The sequence below is a fragment of the Neomonachus schauinslandi genome, chromosome 16, assembly GCF_002201575.2.
Source record: "Neomonachus schauinslandi chromosome 16, ASM220157v2, whole genome shotgun sequence".
Classification (NCBI taxonomy): Eukaryota; Metazoa; Chordata; class Mammalia; order Carnivora; family Phocidae; genus Neomonachus; species Neomonachus schauinslandi.
Genome location: NC_058418.1, coordinates 222,196 through 245,588, shown reverse-complemented (window position 1 = coordinate 245,588; position 23,393 = coordinate 222,196). Strand labels below are relative to the sequence as shown.

At 53.7% G+C, this 23,393-nt stretch overlaps 2 protein-coding genes across 3 annotated transcripts in view; one reads left to right on the top strand and one right to left on the bottom strand.

Moving 5' to 3' along the window:
- Positions 1-2,738: 2,738 nt before the first annotated feature.
- Positions 2,739-12,030, bottom strand: ZNF837 (zinc finger protein 837). The gene is made up of 2 exons (XM_021691837.1): positions 11,980-12,030; positions 2,739-4,428 (listed from the first exon to the last, which is right to left on the bottom strand). The coding sequence occupies exon 2, from the start codon at positions 4,386-4,388 to the stop codon at positions 2,787-2,789; it is 1,602 nt and encodes a 533-aa protein (XP_021547512.1). The 5' UTR covers positions 4,389-4,428; positions 11,980-12,030; the 3' UTR covers positions 2,739-2,786.
- Positions 12,031-20,793: 8,763 nt separating this feature from the next.
- Positions 20,794-23,393, top strand: part of RPS5 (ribosomal protein S5) — a 6,706-nt gene continuing 4,106 nt past the window's right edge. Inside the window, exons 1-2 of one of the 2 annotated variants that reach the window (XM_021691849.1) lie at positions 20,794-20,942; positions 21,910-22,018. In XM_021691849.1, coding sequence (XP_021547524.1) covers positions 21,911-22,018 — 108 coding nt within the window. In that variant the 5' untranslated portion in view covers positions 20,794-20,942; position 21,910. Of the gene's footprint in view, positions 20,943-21,600; positions 22,019-23,393 lie in introns of those variants that run through there. The other variant, XM_044911412.1, reaches the window with a different exon arrangement.

Here is a 23,393-nt window from a genome sequence, read left to right as displayed (position 1 = left end):
TCAGGATCGATATATGAGGAACTTCGACCTATGGGTTTCACGGGGCAGGAAGTTTTTTCTGAACTGTTAGGGCTTCTATTTTCTGTGGAACTTTAAACCGTGAACAGCTATCGGCTAGTACAGCTGCAGCCTTTCTGTCCCCATGAAGGGAGAACTTGCCGACAATGGAGCCCATATGAGAAGCAGAATGAAGGACAGCGTATTAGTTCCCTATAGCTCCTGTAACAAATTACCACAAACTTATGGCTTAAAACAACGGAAATGTCTTCTTCCACAGTTCTGGGTGCCAGAAGTCTGAAATCAGTATCACTGAGCTGAAATCAAAGTGTCAGCAGGGCTGATGTCCTTCTGGAGGTCCTAGGGGGGAATCCGTGTCTTTGCCTTTTTCAGCATCTATAACTGCATTCTTTGTATTCCTTGCTTATGGTCCCTTTTCCATCTTCAAAAAACTGGTTGTAACATCTCACTAATAAACAAAATCTTTGACACGAGTTCATTTTATATTTTCACGGAGTCACGATTTCAGTTTTTAAAAAAGATTTATCCTGGGGCATCTGGGTGGCTCAGACAGTTAAGTGTCTGACTCTTGGTTTCAGCAGGGTTCTGGGATCAAGCCCCGCATCGGGCTCTTTGCTCAGCATGGATCTGTTTGAGTTTCTTCCCCCCGCTCCTTCTACTCCCCCCCACACACTTGCTCGCGCTCTCTCAAATCAATCTTAAAAAAAGATGTATCCTTTAACAGCAGGTAACTATAACTGCAGAAACAAACAATCCCAGGATCTCAATGGATCAATACAATACAAATGTCTTTTTTGCTCATGTCACAGTGTGAAGTGGTCAAGTGACCCTCCCAGAAGGCTGTCCTTGATTCAGGGACCCAGGCTCCTTCTATCTTGGGTCTTTGCTATTCCTTACTTTATGTCCTCCTCAGAATTTTCTGCTGAATCTCCTCCAGCAGTCCAGCTGGCTGATGAAACAAGCAAAAAAGATGATGTAGGCCATTTTATGTTATCCATCACTTCTGTCCATATTCCATTAGCCAGAACTCAATCGCATGGCTCCGTGTAACTGCAGGAAGCCTGAGAAATGTGTTTGTGGTTGCAGGAAGAGAAAAGGGGATTATGGGGCATTTTAGTCCATCTGTACCGTAGGACCCACAGTATGCCCTATATATTGAGGTTCATCTTGGCAGCAGTGTCCAGTATAGTCCATCATATTTGGATTGAACTCTCCCAAGGGCCTCCTCATACCCCTTACACACTCAAGAGTTCTCCCCAGCATGAAGTCCCTGGTTTTGACTGGGCTCAGAGGCTCCTATACTCCTAGCCTTACCAGTAGCCACTCAACTCCTTGCCCAGGAAGGCAAGGGCAGATGAAGCAGATGCAGTGCCCATCCCTCCTACATCTGGGATGTGGGATGGCACCCATCTCCACAGTATCTCTAGCACTGCAGAGTGCAGCAGATGTAAAGTGCCCAGCCCTAGCTGTAATAGTGCCCTGCAAGCTGTGCCTGGGAATGGAGAGCCAAAAGCTTCCTTACCCCACAGGGCCTGTGCATCTTGCCCTTCCCAAGGCGGACAGGAGCTCCCGAATGGGAGACACAAAGTGAAGGGTGATTTGCAGGGAATTTGCTGCCGGATCAAAAAGCCTTACCTGGGAACCCTGTGGAAGTATATGAGGCCCATCCCTGGACTCAATGATGAGCCCAGCTCTGCCCTCCCTCCAGGTGGCTCTGGCTGGGCCACATGGCCTCTGTGGGGCTCTTTGATATGGGGCCAGAGTTGTCCCTCCTCTCCCAGTTAGGGCAAGGATCAAATGGGGTGATTAACGGTAGAGTGCCCAGCACGGTGCCTGGCATGTAGTAAGCACACCCAACGTGCAGAGCCACGTGTCACTTTGGAACTAATGTGGAGGATGGAGTGGGGAGGAAATTGGAATCATATACATACATAACTATACATACTGCTATGAAAGGATCATGCTACTTGCTCCAGGCCTCTGGTGGACTCCCACCTATGTGGTGGCCCCAGGGAATATGGCCGCACATTTGGGTCTCACTCCTTGATTCCTCCCATGCAGCAGGAGATGGCATCCAGCCTGGAGTCCTCTGACAGAAGAGGAGCTCTGGCTGGACCACCTTGCTTTGACATAACATGATGAGGTCCCCATCTGCCAACCACAAACCAGACCAAGGCTGCCAGGGAATCCCTCTTCCTTCCAAGGGGAGCCCTCTGCATAGTGACTAGGAGCCACCCGGGGGCAGGGCAGGCAGAGGCCCTGCCCATGAAGCCCGTGGCCTTCGGCCCGGGAGGGTCACAAGGTATGCCGAGTCCCCCTCCCGAGGCCCAGGGAGGCCAGAGGAGATATCTCGAAGACCGAAGGGAGGAGGCGGGGTCTAGCTACGCTAATGGGTGTGCAAACACCCAGAGGGTCCCAAGGGCTAATGAAACCCCCTGGGAAGGTGCAATGAGAGGTCCTGGGTTCAAATGTTATTTCCACCATTTTCTGCCTGTGCCCCCGGGGAGTCACTCCCCCCACCCCCGCTTCCCCACTTCCCAGCCCACCGAGGGAGGCGGAGCAAGACTTCCGGTAGCCCACGAAGCAGCTGGGTCACATGAGTGCTTCATTCCTGTGTTTATTAGCACTTCGCCAGAACCCATTACTATGCGCCCACTTGAAAGGGTCAAATAAAACTTGAGTCGGGGAAGCCTGCGGACGCAGTGAGTACCAAGTGAGGTTTAAGAAAGACGAGAACCGTTTTTTCAGGCTTCCAGAGGCGCGCGCGCTCACGAGGCCGCGCGGCCCGCGTGCCGCTTCCGGTGCTCGTTGAGGTTGGAGCGCTGGCTGAAGGCGCGGCCGCACTCGGCGCATGCGTAGGGCCGCTCGCCCGTGTGCGTGCGCCGGTGGCGGACCAGACTGCAGTTGCGCACGAAGGCCTTGCCGCAGTCTCGGCAGATGTAGGGCTTCTCGCCCGAGTGCAGGCGCTCGTGCTGGCGCAGCTCGGAGCAGCCCCGAAAGGTCTTGCCGCACTCGGGGCAGCCGTAGGGCCGTTCGCCGGTGTGCGCGCGCTGGTGCTGCACCAGGCCCGAGCAGCCCTTGAAGGCCTTCTCGCACAGCGGGCAGGCGTAGGGCTTGGCGCTGCTGTGCGTGCGCTGATGCCGACTCAGGTTCGAGCGCTGGTGGAAGGCCTTGCCACACTCCGGGCACGCGTAGGGCTTCTCACCTGTGTGCACGCGCCCGTGCTCCACGAGGTGCGAGAACAGGGCAAAGGCCTTGGTGCACTCGGCGCACTCGTATGGCTTCTCCCCGGCAACGGGCACCCGGAGAGGCCCCTGGGTCCCCTCGCCACAGTCCCCACAGGGCGGGCACCCCAAGAGGAAGGACCGCCGGGCCAGGGCCAGGCTGCGGCGGTGGCGCTCGGCCGAGTGCGTCTTCTGGTGGCGGTAGAGGCCGGAGCAGCGCACAAAGGCCTTGCCACACTCAGCGCACTCATAGGGCCGCTCACCGGTGTGGATGCGCTCGTGCTGCAGCAGGCTCGAGGTGCGCGTGAAGGCCTTGCCGCACTGGTCACAGACGTAGAGCCGCTGGGCCGGGGGGCCCGGGGCACTGCAGCCAGGACCCGAGGCCTGGCCACACTGAGGACACGTTAAGGGGCCCTCGGCCATCTGCTGCTGCTTGTTGGAGCCAAAGCGCTTTCCGCACCGCGCACACAGGAGGGGCTCCTTTGCCATCTGCATCGTTTCCTGCGGGGCCAGCCGGGCCCTCCGGGTAAAGTCCTTGCTGCAGCTGCAGTCCTCCAAGGGGTTCTGCTGGAGGAGGGTCACTTGCAGGGTCTTTGCGAAGGTCTGGGTGCCTGTGCGCTGGTCATGTGACCCATCCTCTGTGTGGATCTCGGACAGCTGGGTCCTGGGGCAGCACCAGCCCAACACCTGGCCTCCACAGTGATCACACACCAGGGACTTTTCCTCAGGGGGTGTTCTGAGACGCTGCATCAGGCAGCAGTTATGGCTGGAGGCCCTGGTACCGACCGGGCACCAATAGGGGCCCTCCCCAGCATGTGGCCCCTGGGGAGTGACTAGGTCAGGGTCCTGAGAGGAGGTGGGGCCACATGGCTCTTGTACCAGGGGTCCTGCTCCTGCACTCTGGTGGGTCCCTGGACTGGGGCTCACACTGAGGCCCCAGCTCCAGGAGCCCCTGCCTTGGGGAGCCATCTTGCTGCCTGCTGTCCCTCCATGTAGGTCTCCCTCCTGAGAGGGGTGTCTCTTAGCTGGGTCCTCTGCCAGGGGCCTCAGCTCCATCTTGGGCCTCTCCTCTTGGCCCCTGTCGGCTCCCTGGAGATCTGCCTTGGGGATGCCTCCCTGCCTGGAGTTCTGGGCCCGAGCCTCCATCCTGGGGCCAGCCCCCAACACAGTGTCCTGGCTGTAGGATCTGGAAGAGCAGAGGAGAAATGGAGGTTGGCAGTTCGCAGGAGGGGAGAGGGGAGAACTGCCAAAGAATGATGACGCCAGGACTGATGGGGTTGCCCTCAGCTTTCCATAGCCCAGGGCAAGAAGAGAAGGAATGACATCAGGCAGTGAGAACCCTGGAGCCCCCTGCCCTGACTCCTGACACCTGCCAAGCTCTAGAATGTCACTGAGACCCCAGAGAGCATCATCCTTCCTCTTTACCAGTTGCTGGAGCACCATCATCCTTGGCTTGGGACCTCAGCAGCCCCTCCCTTTAGCAAGACATACCCCAATTGCTCAACTGCCCACTCCCCAGAATCACATCTCCACTCCAGGAACCACCAGCTTCCTGGCAGCATGCCCTTCTGACTCCCTGCCTTGACCTGGCCCAACCCTATTCACCTGCCATCAGTCAGGGTGACTCTGATGTGCAGCAAACATATATGGAGGCATCAGGGAGAGAAGGCCCACCTGGTGGGTAGGAATATAGAAGGGAAAAGCACAAGGGGCACCTGAGTGGCTCAGTCGGTTAAGCGTCTGCCTTCGGCTCAGGTCATGATCCCAGTGTCCTGGGATCGACTCCCGCATCGGAAAATTGCCTTTGGCTCAGGTCATGATCCCAGGGTCCTGGGATCGACTCCCGCATCGGGCTCCCTGCTCAGTGGGGAGCCTGCTTCTCCCTCTCCCACTCCCCCTGCTTGTGTTCCTTCTCTCGCTGTCTCTGTCAAATAAATAAATAAAATCTTTAAAAAAAAAAAAAAGAAAGGAAGACTTGCATGTCGATTAGGTTACTGATCAATGACAGTCACTAACAGAGGACTGACCTGTTAAAGAGGCCATGGTAAGAATGAGAATTCTTCCTATGTTCTTGTTACTTCCAGAACAAATATGGACCTGCCCAGCACAGCCTTTGGGGTATGAATATGTGACCACAGTAAATCAACACCTCACTGAGCATGAGGGCTCAGGTTCTTGTCTTTTTTATTTTATTTTATTTTTTAAAGATTTTATTTATTTGAGAGAGAATGAGAGAGAGCACATGAGAGGGGTTAGGGTCAGAGGGAGAAGCAGACTCCCTGCCGAGCAGGGAGCCCGATGCGGGACTCGATCCCGGGACTCCAGGATCATGACCTGAGCCGAAGGCAGTCGCTTAATGAACTGAGCCACCCAGGCGCCCCAGGTTCTTGTCTTTTTACTCTGTTCCCTTTTCTGTGCAAGGCAGATATCCCTTTATCAAAAGTTCCAGAAATTTTGGGCACCTGGGTGGCTCAGTTGGTTAAGCATTTGACTCTTGATTTTGACTCAGGTCATGATCTCAGGCTTGTGAGACTGAGCCCCGCATGGGGCTCTGTGCTGGGCGTGGAGCCTGTTTAAGACTCTCTCTCTCCCTCTGGCCCTCCTCACCTCTCTCCCTCTTAAAAAAAAAAAAAAAAAGTTCTAGAAATTTGAGTCTATTTTGTGAAATGGTTTTCACCAACTCTCCCTTGACCGGCTGTTGCTTTTCTGTCCTTTTTGCAGATTTCTAACAAGCACGTGCCTGGGGGCACCAGTGGCTTGAAATAACATGACTTGGAACTAAAAAGAATCAGGAAGCATTTAACCAAGTCTCTCTACACGTTTTCAGCCAACGAAACTTCAGAGCAACTGGATGTGATTCTTTTCAGGACGCTGCTGCCAACCATCTCTGGTGGATTATTTTGCCCTTGGACATCACAACCACAATGGCAGAAATAGGTTGATGGTTAGTGCTCTGGAGGAAAATGTTTTGGGAGTGAAAATTAGACATATTGAATTGGTTAAAAGTGAAAATTGCAGAGTTGGACACGTTCCCCAGATCACGAGGGGTCAGAGAAGCTGCTCCGCCATCAGTGCTCCGCTCTTCAGGAGGCTGCTTGCTGGAGCGTGGGAAGCTGAAGGGCCCACATTAAGGGTGGTTTGTCTGGTCACGTGTTCAGCAAGTAAACAGTCTGGGGCATTTTCTAAAGAAACAAAGGTGGCAATAAGGACAGGACCACACCGTGACCTGAGGTTTCTCAAACAGGCCTCACTCCAGTCACGTGATAACTACCAACCCTCCTGTAACTTCCAGGCCTGTGTGAGTCCGGCCTTCAACCCGACAGATGAGGCCACCTTTCTCCATCTGTACCTCAAAGCCACTTAGTGTCTGGGTTGACTAAGATTTCATGAGGCTACACTCAGGCCCATAAGGATACTGATCCCTGCTGGCTCTCTCTCCCATGGGTGGCACTGATGGGGGCTAATACCTTGGAACTCCCACACCTTCCCCATTGTGGCAACTACCACTTTGTGTCTTTGTTTCTCCACCTGACAATTTAGCCACCTAGAGCTTGAGACCCAAGCAGAGGTGCTCGGAGCCCCTAGAGCAGACTTCAAGAAGGCAGGAGGACATCTGGCTGACACTGAACAATGGCATATTGTACCCCAGTGCCAGACTGTCCGTGGGGCCCTTACAGAGTGAGGCAGCAGGAGGATGTGAGGGACACATCTCTTTCCCAAACACTTGTGGATTTGAGTCCGAGGATATTCTTTCCAGGTGGGAAAAGGCTACTATCCTACCCTGTTGTGTTTGTGCTTGTCTGCCTTGAGATACTGACTATGCAGCTCTCCAAAAGCAGGTGTGGGGACTGACATGGGCTAACTGGGGACCAAGCAGCTGTGGGCACCACCTGCCCACCAGTGCTGACTACCCTAACAGTAGATGGATAGGAACCTAACTGCAATGGACACCATGCCCAGGGTTGATGGACCCAGGCTCAGTGGCCATAACTCCTGCAGAGTCCTCATAGGCCCCACCTAGGGAAGGCCAAGGGACCTGGCTTCTCTGGAATGTGGAGCTTGCTGTGCAAATAAAATAGACAAGCTGGGGGTCTAAGTTTCAAAAAGTGTCACTTGTACATTGGGACTGGCAAAGCTGTTGTACTGCATGGACCCACTGCAGGTGGACTGATTAGCCTCTTCCAGCGAACTCTCCACACTCAGACTGTCTGAATGAGGACAGATGGGCAGGAAGATCTGGCAGAAAAAAAGCAATTGCACAATGCACTCTCACACAGCTGGTGGGAATGGAAAATGATGCAACCAGCTACAGGGGAAAACAGCCTAGCAGTTCCCCAAAAGGTTAAACATGGTGTTACCACATGACACAGCAGTTCCACTCCTAGGTATCTATCCAAGAGAAATGAAAACAGGCAGTCAAGCAAAAACTTGCATACAGATGTTCATTATAGCATTATTCATAACAGCCAAAAGGTAGAAATAACTCAAATGTCCATCAACGGAGGAATGGATACACAAAATGTGGTTTATCCAAACAAGTGAATATTACTCAGCAATAAAACAAAATGAAATAGTAATACATGGATGGACCTCAGAAAACATTATGCTCAGTTAAAGAAGCCAGACACAAAAAGACCACATTGTATAATTCCATTTATGTGAAAAATCCAGAATAGGCAAATCCATAGAGACAAAGGGTGATTGGTGACTGCCAGGGGCTGAGGGAAGGAAGAATGGGGACTAATTGTTTAATGAGTATGCAATTTCATTTTGGGGTGCTGGAAATGTTTTGGAATTAGTGGTTGCACAACATACTAAATATATTAAAAACTAAAAATTGCACTAATAACCAACCTGAATTGTACATTTCGAAATGGTTCATTTACGTTATATGAACTGTATCTCAACAACAAAGGAATGCACCCATGGCACAAAGTGTTCCTGCCTTCAGCGTGCCCAGCTGTCTGCTGTAGAGTAGCCGAGGTGAGTCCGCCCTGCAACATCCGGGATGTCATCTGAGCCCCAGCCATAGGGATAGTAATGCATGGGACGGAGGTGTGTGTGTGTGTGTGTGTGTGTGTGTGTGCCGGGATGTCATCTGAGCCCCAGCCATAGGGATAGTGATGCATGGGACGGAGGGGTGTGTGTGTGTGTGTGTGTGTGTGTGCTTAACAACGCTTTCGTAACGAGAAAAACAAGGTCTTCAAAATTGCTAGGTAAAAATAAAATATTAATTTCTTTTTTTTTTTTTAAGATTTTATTTATCCATGAGAGACAGAGAGGCAGAGGGAGAAGCAGGCTCCCCGCAGAGCAGGGAGCCCGATGCGGGACTCGATCCCAGGACCCCGGGATCATGACCTGAGCTGAAGGCAGACGCTTAACCGACTGAGCCACCCAGGCATCCCAATATTAACTTATCCCACATGCCCAAGCTGACTGTACACCAAGCAGAGTTTTCACATCAGAATTCTGTTAACCGGGCGCCTGGGTGGCTCAGATGGTTAAGCGTCTGCCTTCGGCTCAGGTCGTGATCCCGGGGTCCTGGGATCGGGCCCCGAATCGGGCTCCCTGCTCAGCGGAAAGCCTGCTTCTCCCTCTGCCCCTCTCTCTCTCTCTGTCTCTCGTGAATAAATAAATAAAATCTTAAAAAAAAAAAAAAAGAATTCTGTTAACCTCTATGTTAACAGCATTCTCCCCAGGTCCCAGACTTCTCTTCAACCAAGTGCCCCTTAATCCACTCATCTCAAGAAGAAAACTCTTGGTAGGAAGCTAGACACACCTGCTGTACCTAATGGGCAACAAGCTGGGGCATAGGGAGATGCTTTGTGGTGTCTCAAGCCCCGGGGCACTGGCATCACTGATTTACAGGTGGGAAGCTGTGACTTGGCAAAGGCAAGAGCTGTGACTTGGAAAGGGAGCTCACACCCCATTCTGTCTGACCACGGAGCCCTGTCCTCCACACCCAGGCTAGCCCCTGGGTCTCCACCACCATCCACAGCATTCACCTTTTGCCTCTCTTTGTGGGCTTCGCCCTCTAGTGGGTGACTGCCAGTCACAGAGAGCTGTGCAAGGGAAGCCCATCCCATCCACCTCCCAAGCCTCCCCCCCACCCCCAGCCTCTGCCTCTAGGCATGCAGGTTCTGCAGGGTTCCTTGTCTGCCTCCCAAAAGCCGGGGTGACCCCTTGCAGGGGGCCAGGTACAGAGCTGTTGGGGAAGCCATAAGCACTGATATGGGGACGATCATTCCTTTCCTCCTCATACAATTGTAACTCCAGGGTGAACTCTGGCCGCTCACAGAGAGGAGGGGGCCCCCAGTGACTATTGAGCAGCAGGAAGGCAGGCACCCATATTTCTGTGCATCAATCCTGGGGAGGAACCAGGACTTCTACAACTGTACTTTTTGGAAGCCCCATAGCCAGGATCCAAGTCCCTCTGGCATGATACCAGGTTGCTATGCCCCAGGTGTGAGGGAAAACAGGACCTAGGTGCCTGCCATGCTTCTGCCCCAGGGCTTCCAGTAAATGTTGTGCCTGCAGGGTCATGGTTGCTGGCCTCTTATCCTGGTTTGCACAACAGCTGGTGGCCAGAGCAGGGCTCCAGGCCAGCATCCAGCATGACCTCCTGGAACCTCAGGGATCCAGAGGTCAAGGACCCACCAGGGTGGGAGAACACATCTGGGGCAGCCTAGCCAACCCAGGACAGCCAATCACCATGGAATCAGTGGACAGGCCAGAGGATGGGTGGCCTAGAGTGTGATGTCACCCAGGACTGGGCAGGTTCTACTGAAGGAAGTTGTAGTGGACTGAATGGTGCCCCCCCCCAAATATACATATACACCCTAACCCCCAGAACCTGTGGAGGTGACCTTAGTTGGGAAAGGATATTTGCAGATGTAGTTAAGGATCTTGAAATGAGATCATCCTGAATTCCCTGGGTAGGCCCTAAATCCAATAACAAGAATCCTTATAAGAGAAAGACAGAGCGAGAGAGAAGAGGTGGAGGCCAATATTGGAGTGATGAAGCCACAACCCAAGTTACATCTGAAACCACCAGAAGCTAGGGCAGTTGCATGGGATGGTTTCTGCCTCAGAGCTTTCAGAGACTGGAGCCCTGATGATGTCTTATTTCAGACTTCTGACCTCCAGAACTGAGAATAAATTTCTGCTGTTTTAAGCCACCCGGTTGGTAGTAATTTGTTATAACAGCCACAGAAAATTAATACAGAGACTGGTCCAGCACCCTTCATAGGATGAGTGGGTTTATGTGTGGGGGCTCTCCTGATCCCTGGTGATGTGGAGTCAGGTCACTGCTCCGTGCAAAGGGTCAGGTAAGCCTGGGTGGTCCCAGGAAAGAACAGCAGCTCCCACCTAGCAGGAAGAAACCCTGAACTCCCAGAATGTGGGGACCAAGGGTCACCCATTAGCCATGTGCACAGGGCATCTCCAGACTGTCCCCAGACACCATGCTCCCATAGGTGGCTTCCTCTGCCCATCTACCGTGACAGAAATCTGCCTCCCAGCATCAGACACAGCACGTGGAAGCTGCAAACCATGGCTGAGTCTCCCTGCCTCTCTTGCCCTGCTCCCAGCCTGCACCTTCAAACTACCCTACCTGTCTGTACCTGGATGACCTTCCAGTCATCGACCTGGGATCTGAGGCTGAGCTCGGCAAGGGCTCCTGGGAGCCTGTCTCCAACCCTGCACTGCAGCTGTCCCAGATGTTCTCACAGCGACCTCCCATCTTCCCTGGGTGAGCATGTCCTGCACCCTGAGTGTTCTCCCAGCCTTTCTAACGCTCTCCGGGGCTGCTGATGGATGGGAGCAGGACACGAAGCAGCCACCTTCGGGCAAGCAGGGGCTGAGAGGTGAACGTGTCCCAAGCTGAGCCCTGCAGACCTACGTGACAACAGCACATGGGGAAAAGGTTAGTGAGGCTGACCGTCCTCAGGGCTTGGACACACCCCACTGAGGCTGATAACCATCTGTCCTGTCCTACACTGTACAGCTGGACGGGCAGGGCACAGCCCGGTGGGGCAGGAGCACCCCGAGTGCGGGCGCAACTCCGCTCTGCGCCCGTCCTCCCCATGAAGCCTCCGCCGTCATGGGCCTGGCCCTCTGGCCATCATCGGTGTCAGGGTCGGGGGGGCGCGGCGGAGCGGAACAGGGGACTCTTACAGGCAGTGAATGAGAGGAGCGCAGGCAAGAAGTAATGAACAAGGAGAAACTTAAAGTTAGTGCGGTGAAGACCAAACGCGGGGCAGCGTGAGAGCGTGGGAAAGAGCGGCTTCTTAGGCCTCTTCGCGAAAGGGACAGTGGGACTGGGACTGAAGAGGAGCCGGTGTCTGAACCCAAGTAAAGGCCGCGAGGCGGGACCAGAGGCGACAACAGGGAGGCCAGTGTCGGCCAACGGGAGGATATGAGCTTGACTCTGACAGCCGCGACGGTGGGTCCCGGGCCTGGTGCCTCCCCACGTGGGGCTCAGTCTCCACGCTCAAGATGGGGTACGCGGCAGCCGGAAGTAGAGCCGACAGGCCCGCCCGGAACTGAAGGCCCGACCCGCCGTGGCCAGCCCGGACCCTGGGCAAGAGGACCGGAAACGCGCGAGGGTGGCCTCCGCCCCGAGCCCGCGCGCTGAAGGTAGGGGGTGGGCAGGAGGATAGCGGGGAAGGCGCGCTCAGCGCCCGGAGGCTCCCGCCTCGCAGGCTGGAGTCGCGGGTACGCGCCGAATGCCACTTACTCGCTCGGGGGCGGCCCGCACGGGTCCCCTGGTCCCCGCCCCGCACGCAGCGCGGAGCCTTCCACCCTCCTCCTTCGGGCCACCGCGGCACTGAGGGATTAGTGTCCCCGCAGGAGCGAGCCCTCGTCCTCGCGAGGCCTGCTGGGAAACGTAGTCCCGCCGCGCCCAGTAGGCCAACCCCAGGACACCGGTTGTCATGGCAACCGCGGCCCGCTCCACCCAGGAGGCGCGGTATGACTTTGCGTTGTCGCCAAGGAGACGGCGTGCGGGACTGACTGGGGCAGTGCCGCGTGTCCGACCCGGAGATGAACTGCCATTCCCGTCTCTCTAGAGAGGAAGAGGGGGTCTAATGCCGGGAGCAGCACTAGGAAAGCACCTCCCTACACTCATGGGTCAGATACAGGGGGCTTCAGGAGTGAGACCCGGGTCATGCAGGGCACTGGACAGGAAGCGGGACTCTCACACGAGGAATCCAGCTCCCTCGAATTGTCAGGTCGCTGGACTGGGGCTCATGCCAAAGCCACAGCCCTGGGAGCCTGCGCCCCGGAAAATTGTCCGGCCACCTGCCATCGCTTCACACAAGTCCCTCTCGAGAGGCTGAGAGGTGAATATCCCAGCACTGTCCTCCACCAGGGACCTTGGCTTCACGTCAGGTTTCTCCTGAAGTCCCAAGGCAGTTCATTGGGAATCAGCCCCAGGGACTGTTCCCTGCTCAGCACCCTGGGCTGGATCCTCCATCCTGGGTCTGGCCTTCAATTCAGAATCCTAACAGCAAGATCTGGAAGCGCCAAAGAGAAATGGAGAGACAGGCAGTTCCCAGGAGGGGAAAGGGTGCCAGAAGTCATGAAAGAAAACCCCAGCAGCCGAGGAACCCTGGATGGCTTGGGCAGATTTCCTAGAGTCTTGAAAGCTGTTAAAAGGTGAGAGACATAAAGGAATTTCAGCAGGAACTGAAGGCAGCCGGCTCAGTGGGTGAGGTGATCAGGGGTGGGTCACCTCTTTGTCTCTCTAGGCTTGGTTCCTCCTCTCCCCTCTGTCTCTCTCACCTGTCTGACCACTGGCCCCCTACTGATTTTTGCCTCTCTCTGACCTATCCTCATTACCAGCTGCCCTGTACATACTTCTGGACTGTCCATCTGACAAGCCACACCCAACGCTAGCTGTTTGGTGGCTGCGCCAGCCTCATGATGGGAACTGTTGCTGACCTGGGTTTAGAGTCCAATGTATGTGTGTGGTAGACAAAATAATGGACCCCCAAAGATGTCCACATTCTAATCCCCACTACCTGTGAATATGTTACCTCATATGGCAAAAGGGACTTTGCAGATGTGATTAAAAATCATGAGAGGGGCACCTGGGTGGCTCAGTCGTTAAGCGTCTGCCTTCGGCTCAGGTCATGATCCCAGGGTCCTGGGATCGAGCCCCACATCAGGCTCCCTGCTCGGCGGGAAGCCTGCTTCTCCCTCTCCCATTCCCCCTGCTTGTGTTCCCTCTCTCGCTGTCTCTCTCTCTGTCAAATAAATAAATAAAATCTTTAAAAAAAAATCATGAGATAGGGAGATTATCCTAGATTATTCAGGTGGGTCCAATATAATCACAGTAGTCCTTATAAGAGGGATACTCAGAGTCAGAGAAGGAGATGTGATGATAGAAGCAGAGGTCAGAGTAGTGTGGTCACAAGACAGGGAATGTGAGCAGCCTTTAGAACCTGGAAAACAGAGAACCTAGATTCTCCCCTGGAGTCTCTAGAAGGAACGCAGCCCTGCCTACACCTTGATTTTAGCTCCTAAGTCTCACTGTGGAGTTCTGATCTCCAGAGCTGTAAGATAATAAGTATGTATTGTTTTAAACCACTAAGTTAGTGGTAATTTGTTATGGCAGCAAGCAGGAAAGGACCAGTCTCCATAAGGCCTGGGAGATCTTTGACATTTTTCTAAGCCATCTCTTTTGTCAGAGTGAGGGCAAGCCCAGAGCCTCTGTCTTCAACATCATCAAGCACAACTTAACCACAGTAGTCTGTTCAGGTATTTACACATGGAGTTCCCTTCTTCTTCTGGCTGGTTTTACATTTTTTTTTTTTTAAGATTTATTTATTTATTTATTTGACAGAGAGAGAATGAGAGAGAGCACATGAGAGGGGGGAGGGTCAGAGGGAGAAGCAGACTCCCTGCTGAGCAGGGAGCCCGATGCGGGACTCGATCCAGGGACTCCAGGATCATGACCTGAGCCGAAGGCAGTCGCTTAACCAACTGAGCCACCCAGGCGCCCTGGTTTTACATTTTTGGTCGATGTTGTCAAGTTTCCCTATCAATAAGTGGATCTAAGCAAAAACAAGTGAGTTGATATAAATCAGTGGTTCTCAAACTGAGAGTTTTGCCCCCCTGGGGAATACTTGGCAATGTCTGGAGACATTTTTAGTTGTCATAACTGGGGTTGGGGAGCTACTACCATGTAGTGGTTGGAAGCCAGGGATGCTGCTAAACATGTGGTAAAATGCACAGGACAGCCCCACCGCCCACCCCTTGACAAAAATGTCAATAGTGCTGAAGTGAAGAAACCCTAGTGTAAAGAAAACCGTGAAGTACAGATGGCACATACAAGAGGCAAGGTCGTTTGGGGAAAGTGGGACTAGGCATGGGGAGCTAAGTGAAAAAAGCTAGACATGAAAGGCCACATATTCTAGTATTCCATTTCTTTTTTTTTTTTTTTTTAAGATTTTATTTATTTATCTGAGAGAGAATGAGACAGAGAGCAGGGAGCCAAATGCGGGACTTGATCCAGGGACTCCAGGATCATGACCTGAGCCGAAGGCAGTCGCTCAACCAACTGAGCCACCCAGGCGCCCCTCTAGTATTCATTTCTATAAAATGACCAGACCCAAACAGAAAGCAGACTTCACAGTATACTGTGCATCATCGCATTTTTGCCGGTACAACCTATCAGCGATCCCCTTGCTCTAACACCTGGGCTGAGTTATCTATTGCTGAGTAACAGAACACCCCAAAAACATTTTATTATGCTGTATGTGGAGACCAGGATTTGGGCAGTGCTTTATAGGAACTAGGGCCTCAAGTGGGGTAGCTCCAAAGCTGGAGATGGCTGGGGCAGCATCTGGAGCCTGACACACAACAAGAGTTCTATAAATGTCTGCTAAATGGACAACCCATTTTATAAATTACTTAAAAGCAGCCACAATTTTCAGAGTGCCTGTTAGGCACCATCTAGCCCTGTGTTAAGAATGTTACACGGAGGGGCGCCTGGGTGGCTCAGTCGTTAAGCGTCTGCCTTCGGCTCAGGTCATGGTTCCAGGATCCTGGGATCGAGCCCCGCATTGGGCTCCTTGCTTGGCGGGAAGCCTGCTTCTCCCACTCCCCCTGCTTGTGTTCCTCCTCTCGTTGTATCTCTCTCTGTCAAATAAATAAAATCTTAAAAAAAAAAAATGTTACACGGATTGGCTCATTCAGTCGTCACTCCACGTCTAAAAGGCGGCGATATCCCGTCCATTTTACAGATGGAGAAATGAGGGCTCAGAAAGAAGAAGCCAGGTATGGACCAAATTCTTAGCCTTCAGATCTTTAGGAATCTGCAAATTTGAGAGCTCAGAATCACTGCAGGGCTTTAAATGCAGATCCAGAGTCACCGGGAAAGAGACTGGACCTCACAAACTCCCCGTGAGGTGGTTGCTCGTGTTATTCACAACTTTCCAGGTGTGGAAACTGAGGCCCAGGGAATAAAGCCACGCATCCCGGGCTGAACCAGTGCAGCCGGTCTCAGTCTCAGTCAAGTGCTCGACTTCGTCCTAACCCCTCACCTGCCCTGCCTGCCTGTCGCAGAAGCAACGCGACACCCCTCCGCCCCCGCCCCCCCCCCCACAGATGGGCTGAAGGGGAGGCCTTCTGCCAAGTGCCCAGGCGCTGGGCGGCCCCGGGGAATTAAGCGGCTCCTCGGGAGCCCTCGCCGGCCCTCTGAGCGCACCCGAGGCTCCGACACAGTAAGTTGCCCAAGCCGCTCGTCCTCCCTAGGCCAGCGCCCACTCCGGCAACCGCCAGGATCAGAGCTCTCACCCCTCCGCTGCGGAGCCAACAAACCGACCCCTCCGCTGCCCCACCCGGACCTTAAGTGCACGGAGTCCAGCCGCTCGTCCCCCGGGGGCGCTGAGTGGGCAACTGTGGGCGCTGGAGGACGACCATCTCGGTGGTTCTCCAAGCTGGCGCGGCGGTCGGCATCCCTTTCCCCTCTAAGAAGCGACCTCCAGACGAGGCCGGGGCACAGCGCCTTCTTCCCGCCGTTTTGGGCTTGAAAGAACCGGTCGGAAAGGCCTGTAGGAGCCAACGTGGGGTCTTGAGGGAAATGTAGTTCCGCCCGCGATCAGAGCCGGACTCTGAGTCGGGTCCTTCTTGGGTGGAGAATGGGGCCGGGGAGGAATAAGCGGGCTGTTAAGGTTAGGACTGAGCATCATGGTTACCATGGCGAGCGCCAAACCTACTTGCCCACCCAGCCTTTACTTGAGGGCGAGGTGAAGACTTGTTTCCCGGTAAACCTCATCTCCTCTATTCTTTACACCCAAGTGCCCCAGGTGAGGGGACAGGTCTGGATCTGATCCAGTACTGCCATCCCAGCCCTGTTCCGCCCTGTTGCCCCATCCCCACCTACAATTCCACAGAGCCACCCTGAATATGTGGTTCTAATTTGCAGCTGAGCAAATTGAAACTAGGGAAGGGGCTTAGGCTAGCCCACCCAGCACCTGGCCAAGTGGACTGGCCCAAGCACCTGCCCCTGCCTTAAAGTCTAGAATTCCCACTCTTTTTTTTTTTTTTTTTAAGATTTTATTTATTTGACAGCGAGACAGCAAGAGAGGGAACACACGCAGGGCTAGTGGGAGAGGGAGAAGCAGGCTTCCCGCCGAGCAAGGAGCCCAATGTGGGGCTCGATCCCAGGACCCGGGGACCATGACCTGAACCAAAGGCAGACGCTTAATGACTGAGCCACCCAGGCGCCCTAAGAATTCTCACTCTCGTAACCAGCACCCCAGCCAAGCCACCTACCCTTGTAAGCGCAGCTTTACACATGCTGGTCGGTGGCCAGGACAGTGGGAAAGATCAACTTCTTGTGTGCCAAGGAGCCGTGGGAGAAGGAAACAGCACTGTAGGAGTTGGAGAAGCAATAAATATGCTTGTTGTACCTCTCTGGGCCTCCATGACTATGTATAAAATAGGGGAACCCACCTAATACAGTTGCTCTGAAGAGTAAGATCGGATTCCTAGACTCCTAATGCCCACCTGGGAGCCTGGGGTCAGGGAGCGGCTTCCCTGGACTGACCTCAACTGTGAGGTGGCCAGGAAGAGGGGCAGACCAAGGTAAGGAGATCTTCTGAACAGGTCTTCTGAATATGACTAAAAGTCCTGGGTCTGGAATTGGTGTCTGGTGGAGGGTGGACCAGCCACTCCATGTCTGCCTGAAGCCCAGAGTGGGAGCACTGAGTGTATGAGGGACTAGGGAAGACTGGCCTATCCATCCATCATTTATTTTTTTTTTAAGATTTTATTTATTTATTTGACAGAGAGAGACACAGCGAGAGAGGGAACACAAGCAGGGGGAGTGGGAGAGAGAGAAGCAGGCTTCCCGCTGAGCAGGGAGCCCAACGCGGGGCTCGATCCCAGGACCCCAGAATCATGACCTGAGCTGAAGGCAGACGCTTAACGAATGAGCCACCCAGGCGCCCCCATCCATCATTTATTCAAGTTACTTATGGGCAGATACTGTGTGCCAGACTCAGTGCTTGCAGCTGGGGATACAGCAGGGAATAAGCCAGTCTACCTTCATAGAGCAGTTAGACAAACAGGGCGGAAGAGATGGTCAGGGCTGGTGGGCCCAGAGTGGAAATGATACACCAGGAAGTGAAGGTGGCCTCTGCAGAGACTTTCCACCCTTCAGGCTGAAGAACACAGTGCCAACATCCATAGACCTATGGATGGGTCAGGCTTCAGATCTCTTCCACTGTGTCCTGGAGATGGGGAGGCTGGACCACCCCACGCCTGCCAAGAGGTATGTGAATCTTAGGTTTGCAAGGTTACAACCCCCCCTTCTCACACTATGGGGTTTTACTGCAGGAACTCTCTCCTGCTCTCCAGTGCACAGCAGTTCTATAAAGGTGTCTATTATCTGGGGCGCCTGGGTGGCTCAGTCAGTTAAGTGGGCAACTCTTGATTTTGGCTCAGGTCATAATCTCAGGGTCCTGGGATCAAGTCCTACAACAGGCTCCCCGCTCAGTGGGGAGTCTCCTTGTGGAGTCTCTCTCTCCCTCTGCCCCTCCCCCCACTCAGTCACGCTCTCTAAAATAAATTAATAAATCTTAAGAAAAAAAAAAGATGTCTATTATCAAGTGACAGTAGCCCAGGGCGTAGGATCCAAACTGGCCTTGTCTCATTCTTTTTTTTCCTGTTTTTGTTTTGTTGTATTTTTAGTAGGCTCCATGCCCAACAAGGGGCTCAAACTCATGACCCTAAGATCTAGAGTCGAATGCTCTACCAACTGAGCCAGCCAGGTGCTCCTGATTCTGTTCTCATTTCTATATTGAAGGGGAAACTGAGGTTTAGGGGGGTGAGGCCCTCTCAGCTTTTCAGGAGAAAGAAGCAGGGTTGGGAGCCTCCCTTTGGATCCTGCTGAGTGTGAGGGTAACTGGTGCCTCTGCCTCTCTCAGCTTCCCTGCTTTTCCCCAGTTAGCACCTTCCCAGGGACCTCCCCCAGCACCAGTGAGGGCCCCCAAGGATCAGAGAGGGTCCTGCCAGGACCAGGGAAGAGCCCACTTACCCCTTCGCCATCCCCCACAGACCCCAGTGGTAGGCCAAGGCTGCTCTTTGCACATAACAGGGCAGAGTGCAGGGATAAGGGCCACAGGTTGCAGGGGCTGGGGGTCTTGGTGTCCAGATGCAGTTCCTGTGCCCCCAGGGCAGCCCAGGATCTAATCCCATGCTCAAGCCAGCTTCAGGGTGTGTCCTTCTAAGTCCAGGGCCGGGGTGGGGGGAGGAGTGGGACAGGTTGGGGGGCAGCAGCTCCTTCTGCCCACGGGTCCTGTCCCCGGGCTTTAATAAAACCACCATTTTGCACCAAAACAAAACAAAACAAAAGCAAAACCCAAACAAAAAAAACCAGTCCAATGGGGCCCAGTCTCTGGTCTGAAACCCTCCTGAAATTGGGGTAGGGGCAGGGGCTAGCCTTTAAAATCAGTCAATCAGTAAACAAGGCAGATGCTGAGCAGCTGCTATGGGCATGCTCAGACAGTGGGCAAATGGGGTCACTGGGGATATACAGACGACCTATTAAGTCAAGTGGCTGCGCTCCTTGGGGTCTGGCTAGGGGGAGCATCCCCTTGGAGGCAGAGGTAGGCACCAGGAGGTGAGGAGCCCCATGCAGCCCTGGAGAAAATCTCCACCAGATGCCGCCGCATTGTCCTCCTGCCAGCCAGTATGGGTGAGCAACCACAGCGGTCGCTGCCTCTGGGGAGCCCACCTGGACTTAGTCCAGGTCCCAGCTCCACTCCAGGGAGGGGGTGGAGGAGTCGCCAAACAGGCGGGGTGTGTGAAGTTGCAGGCACAAACTTTTTTCTTTTACAGATTTTATTTTTTTATTTTTTAAGATTTTATTTATTTATTAGAGAGAAAGAGAGGCAGAGAAACAACATGAGAGGGGAGAGGGTCAGAGGGAGAAGCAGGCTCCCCGCTGAGCCGGGAGCCCGATGTGGGACTCGATCCCAGGACTCCGGGATCATGACCTGAGCCGAAGGCAGACCCTTAACCAACTGAGCCACCCAGGCGCCCCTCTTTTACAGATTTTATTTATTTGACAGAGAGAGACTGCAGCAAGAGAGGAAACACAAGCAGGGGAGTGGGAGAGGGAGAAGCAGGCTTCCCGCCGAGCAAGGAGCCTGATGCGGGGCTCGATCCCAGGACCCTGGGATCATGACCTGAGCCGAAGGCAGACGCTTAACGACTGAGCCACCCAGGCGCCCCTGCAGGCACAAACTCTTCAGGCTAGCCACCTGGTCAATGGGTGGGGCTACAGCCGCCACCAGAGCCGACCCCCTGCACCCCTCCAGTGACCTCGGAATCAACACAGGACCCAGATGCATCAAACAGAGTGGAGGCTGTCCCCCCAGTTCACCTGCTGGGCACAGCCCCTGGCCCCAGGTCCAGGGCTCCTCCCCAACCTCCGCCCGCACGCGATGAAAGGCGGCAGGAATTGCAGGGGGCGTAGAGAGATGATGGGGGTACCCTGGCATGGGATGAAGAGAGGTCAAGCCGGAAAGGGTCCCCTCTACGAGGCTCAGGCCCTCAGCAACCCGAGCGTGCGTGGGGCGTGGGGGGGAGGCCGACCCACTAGAGGAACTCGGGCATGCACGTGGAAGCCAGGACCAGCGGAGGGCAGTCGTGACCACCAGGCCCACTCCTCCTCCCCGAGCCTGCAGCTGCGCTTGTCTGTGAAGCGGCCGTGACCTGGACGAAGAATGAGAGGTGCCGAAAGGGCTACCGCACTCGAAACCGGCGTCAGGTGGAGCGTGAAGTCAGCGGCCCCGGAGGGCGAAGAGCCCGAGCCTGACTTTTGCCCTCACTAGACATGGCGGCCTTGGCCTCAGGGAGATCTCTGCGCTTGTGCAAGGGCCCCCAAGAACGGGCAAGTACTGGATGTTAGAACATCCGCCAGGCACACTTGTGGGGCCACTTCTCAAGTGCGCTTGCGCAGGGGATTTACGTATTCCGTTTGGTCCAGAGGGCGCCTTTACATTCTTGTTTCGGATTGGTCCTTGAGTATACGGTGTCTTTTTTGCACACGCGTCGTCCCCACTGACCCGGAAGTTTTCACCCCCTTTAAAAGCTTCGGTCCGCGGTTCGCGCTCTCTTCCTGTCTGTGCCAGGGCGGCGCGTGGTGCACGCTAATCGATTGTGACGTCCCGGCTGCGCCCTCAGGTGAGGCCGTCGCCGGGTCCGGGGGACCGAGGAATGATTCAGGATTTTCCGAGGAGCCATGAGCGACCCCCGAGGCTCGGGGCTTTCCTTGGGTGGGGGGTTTTCTCTCTTTCTCCGGAAAACGTGCTGAGGAACGCGGAGGCGCAGGAAAGTTACGCTTTCCTTGGTGTCCCGCCACCTCCGTACCTTTGCCCCGCGGCGGGGCTCGGGAATATGGGTTTGGCCCCTGCAGTGGTGAGTTGAGATAGGAGGTTTCCGTTATTCTTAGATACATGATGCACTCTCCGGCATGTACACGGTTTTCTCTTTAGTAGCAGATCCTAGTACGTTCTTGAGCCTTTGCCTTGATAATGTGCAGAATTCGTGTAGTGATCTTTTTTTTTTTTTAATTTATTTATTTGACAGAGAGATAGTGAGAGCAGGAACACAAGCACGGGGAGTGGGAGAGGGAGAAGCAGGCTTCCCGCGGAGCAGGGAGCCTGATGCGGGGCTCGATCCCAGGTCCCTGGGGTCATGACCTGAGCCGAAGGCAGTTGCTCAACCGACTGAGCCACCCAGGTGCCCCTCGTGTAGTGATCCTTGATGGCAGATTAACGTTTCCATTTAATTCAAGAGGAAGCAGAGTCTAAAGCAGTTTGACTCTCCCAGCGTGGCAGAGCTCGTTAATGATGTGGCTGGGGTTTGAACTCGAGCGGATGCAGTGTCAGGGTATTTGGCATTTCCGTTCCAGATAATGGTCCGTGCAGCAGCTGTTGACCCGGGCCTGCCAGCTCTTGGTTCCCGGGGTCCTTGGTGAGAGAGAGATGCTTCTTGCTTACATGACAGCTAAGTGGTTTTTCTAGGACTCAGAAAGATGGACCCCGATGTTTACAGCCTTTCTTGGTTCCACATAACTTCCCGATTTACAGCGTGCGGGCCAGCCACACAGTGGTGGGTGTGTCTGGGCTCTGACAGTTTGTATTCCTAGGATGACCGAGTGGGAGACAGCTGCACCTGCAGTGGCGGAGACCCCTGACATCAAGCTGTTTGGGAAATGGAGCACCGATGATGTTCAGATCAATGACATTTCCTTGCAGGTGAGGGGGGGTATGGTGGTTGTGCTCTCCCCAGTTAGGGGTTTAGGGGCACACAGGGAATCTTTCAGGAGGGGTGACTTGAAACTTGTTGCTGTAGAATTGAAGACATGACAGGTAAAAGAAGGGTCCCTGGACCACCACACCCACCATGTCTGTTTTTCCCTTGTGTTTTGTTAATCGCTTTCTACACGAGATGGTTCCTTTCTCAGGGATAGCATCACATCCCACAGGGTTTTTGTGTGCATGTTTTGGTTCTCTTTTTCTTTGTGTTTTTATTGTTGTTTGTTTGTTTTTGTTAAGATTTATTTATTTACGTGAGAGAAGGAGTGCGGGCAGGGGCAGAGGGAGTCTTCAAACAGGCTTTCCCGATGGGAGAGGAGCCTGATCCCACAACCCATGAGATCTTGACCTGAGCCGAACCCAAGAGCAAGAGGCTTAACCGGCTGAGCCACCCACGCACCCTAGTTTGGGGTTGTTTTGCCTCAGATCATTCTTTTGCATGTGGAAATCCAGTTATCCCGGCCCTATTTGATTTTTGTTCTTGGAGTTTTGTGTGTTTTATTTAGCAAATTTAGGCTATATGCTGTCTTAACTTAAATCTCTTTTGTACATCGTATAAATGTACGTTAGCACCGCCATTTGTTGAAAAGATTATTTCCCCTATTGAATGGTCTTGGCATCCTTGTTGAAAATAAGTTGAGCGAACATGGGGCGCCTGGGTGGCTCAGATGGTTAAGGGTCTGCCTTCAGCTCAGGTCATGATCACAGGGTCCTGGGATCGAGCCCTACATCGGGCTCCTGGCTCAGTGGGGAGCCTGCTTCTCCCTCTCCCTATGCCTCTCCCCCTGCTCATGCTCTCTCTCTGTATCTCTGTGTCTCAAATGAATAAATAAAATCTTTCAAAAAAAGAAGTTGAGCACAGATATATGGGTTTATTTCTGGACTCTGAATTCTTTTCCATTGGTCTGTAAATCTATCCGTAAGTCAGTACCACACTGTCTTGATTTACTGTAGCTTTTTAATAGGTTTTGAAATCAGGAAATCATTGGGAGTCCTCCCAGTTTATCTTAACCCTCATACTGTTTTACACTGGGCCTCACCAGGACTTTTGTGGGCCCTTCATTAAAAAGAAACTATATTTTGTGACTGCATTGGTATAAAGACAAAGTTCGGATTTGATTTCTTTTTTCATTTTAAAAGAAATTAAAACACCTTTTGTTGTGTCAGAACATATCATGGGGGGCGCCTGGGTGGCTCAGTCGTTGAGCGTCCACCTTCGGCTCAGGTCACGATCCCAGGGTCCTGGGATCGAGCCCCTCATCGGGCTCCCTGCTCTGTGGGAAGCCTGCTTCTCCCTCTCCCACCCCCCCCCCCC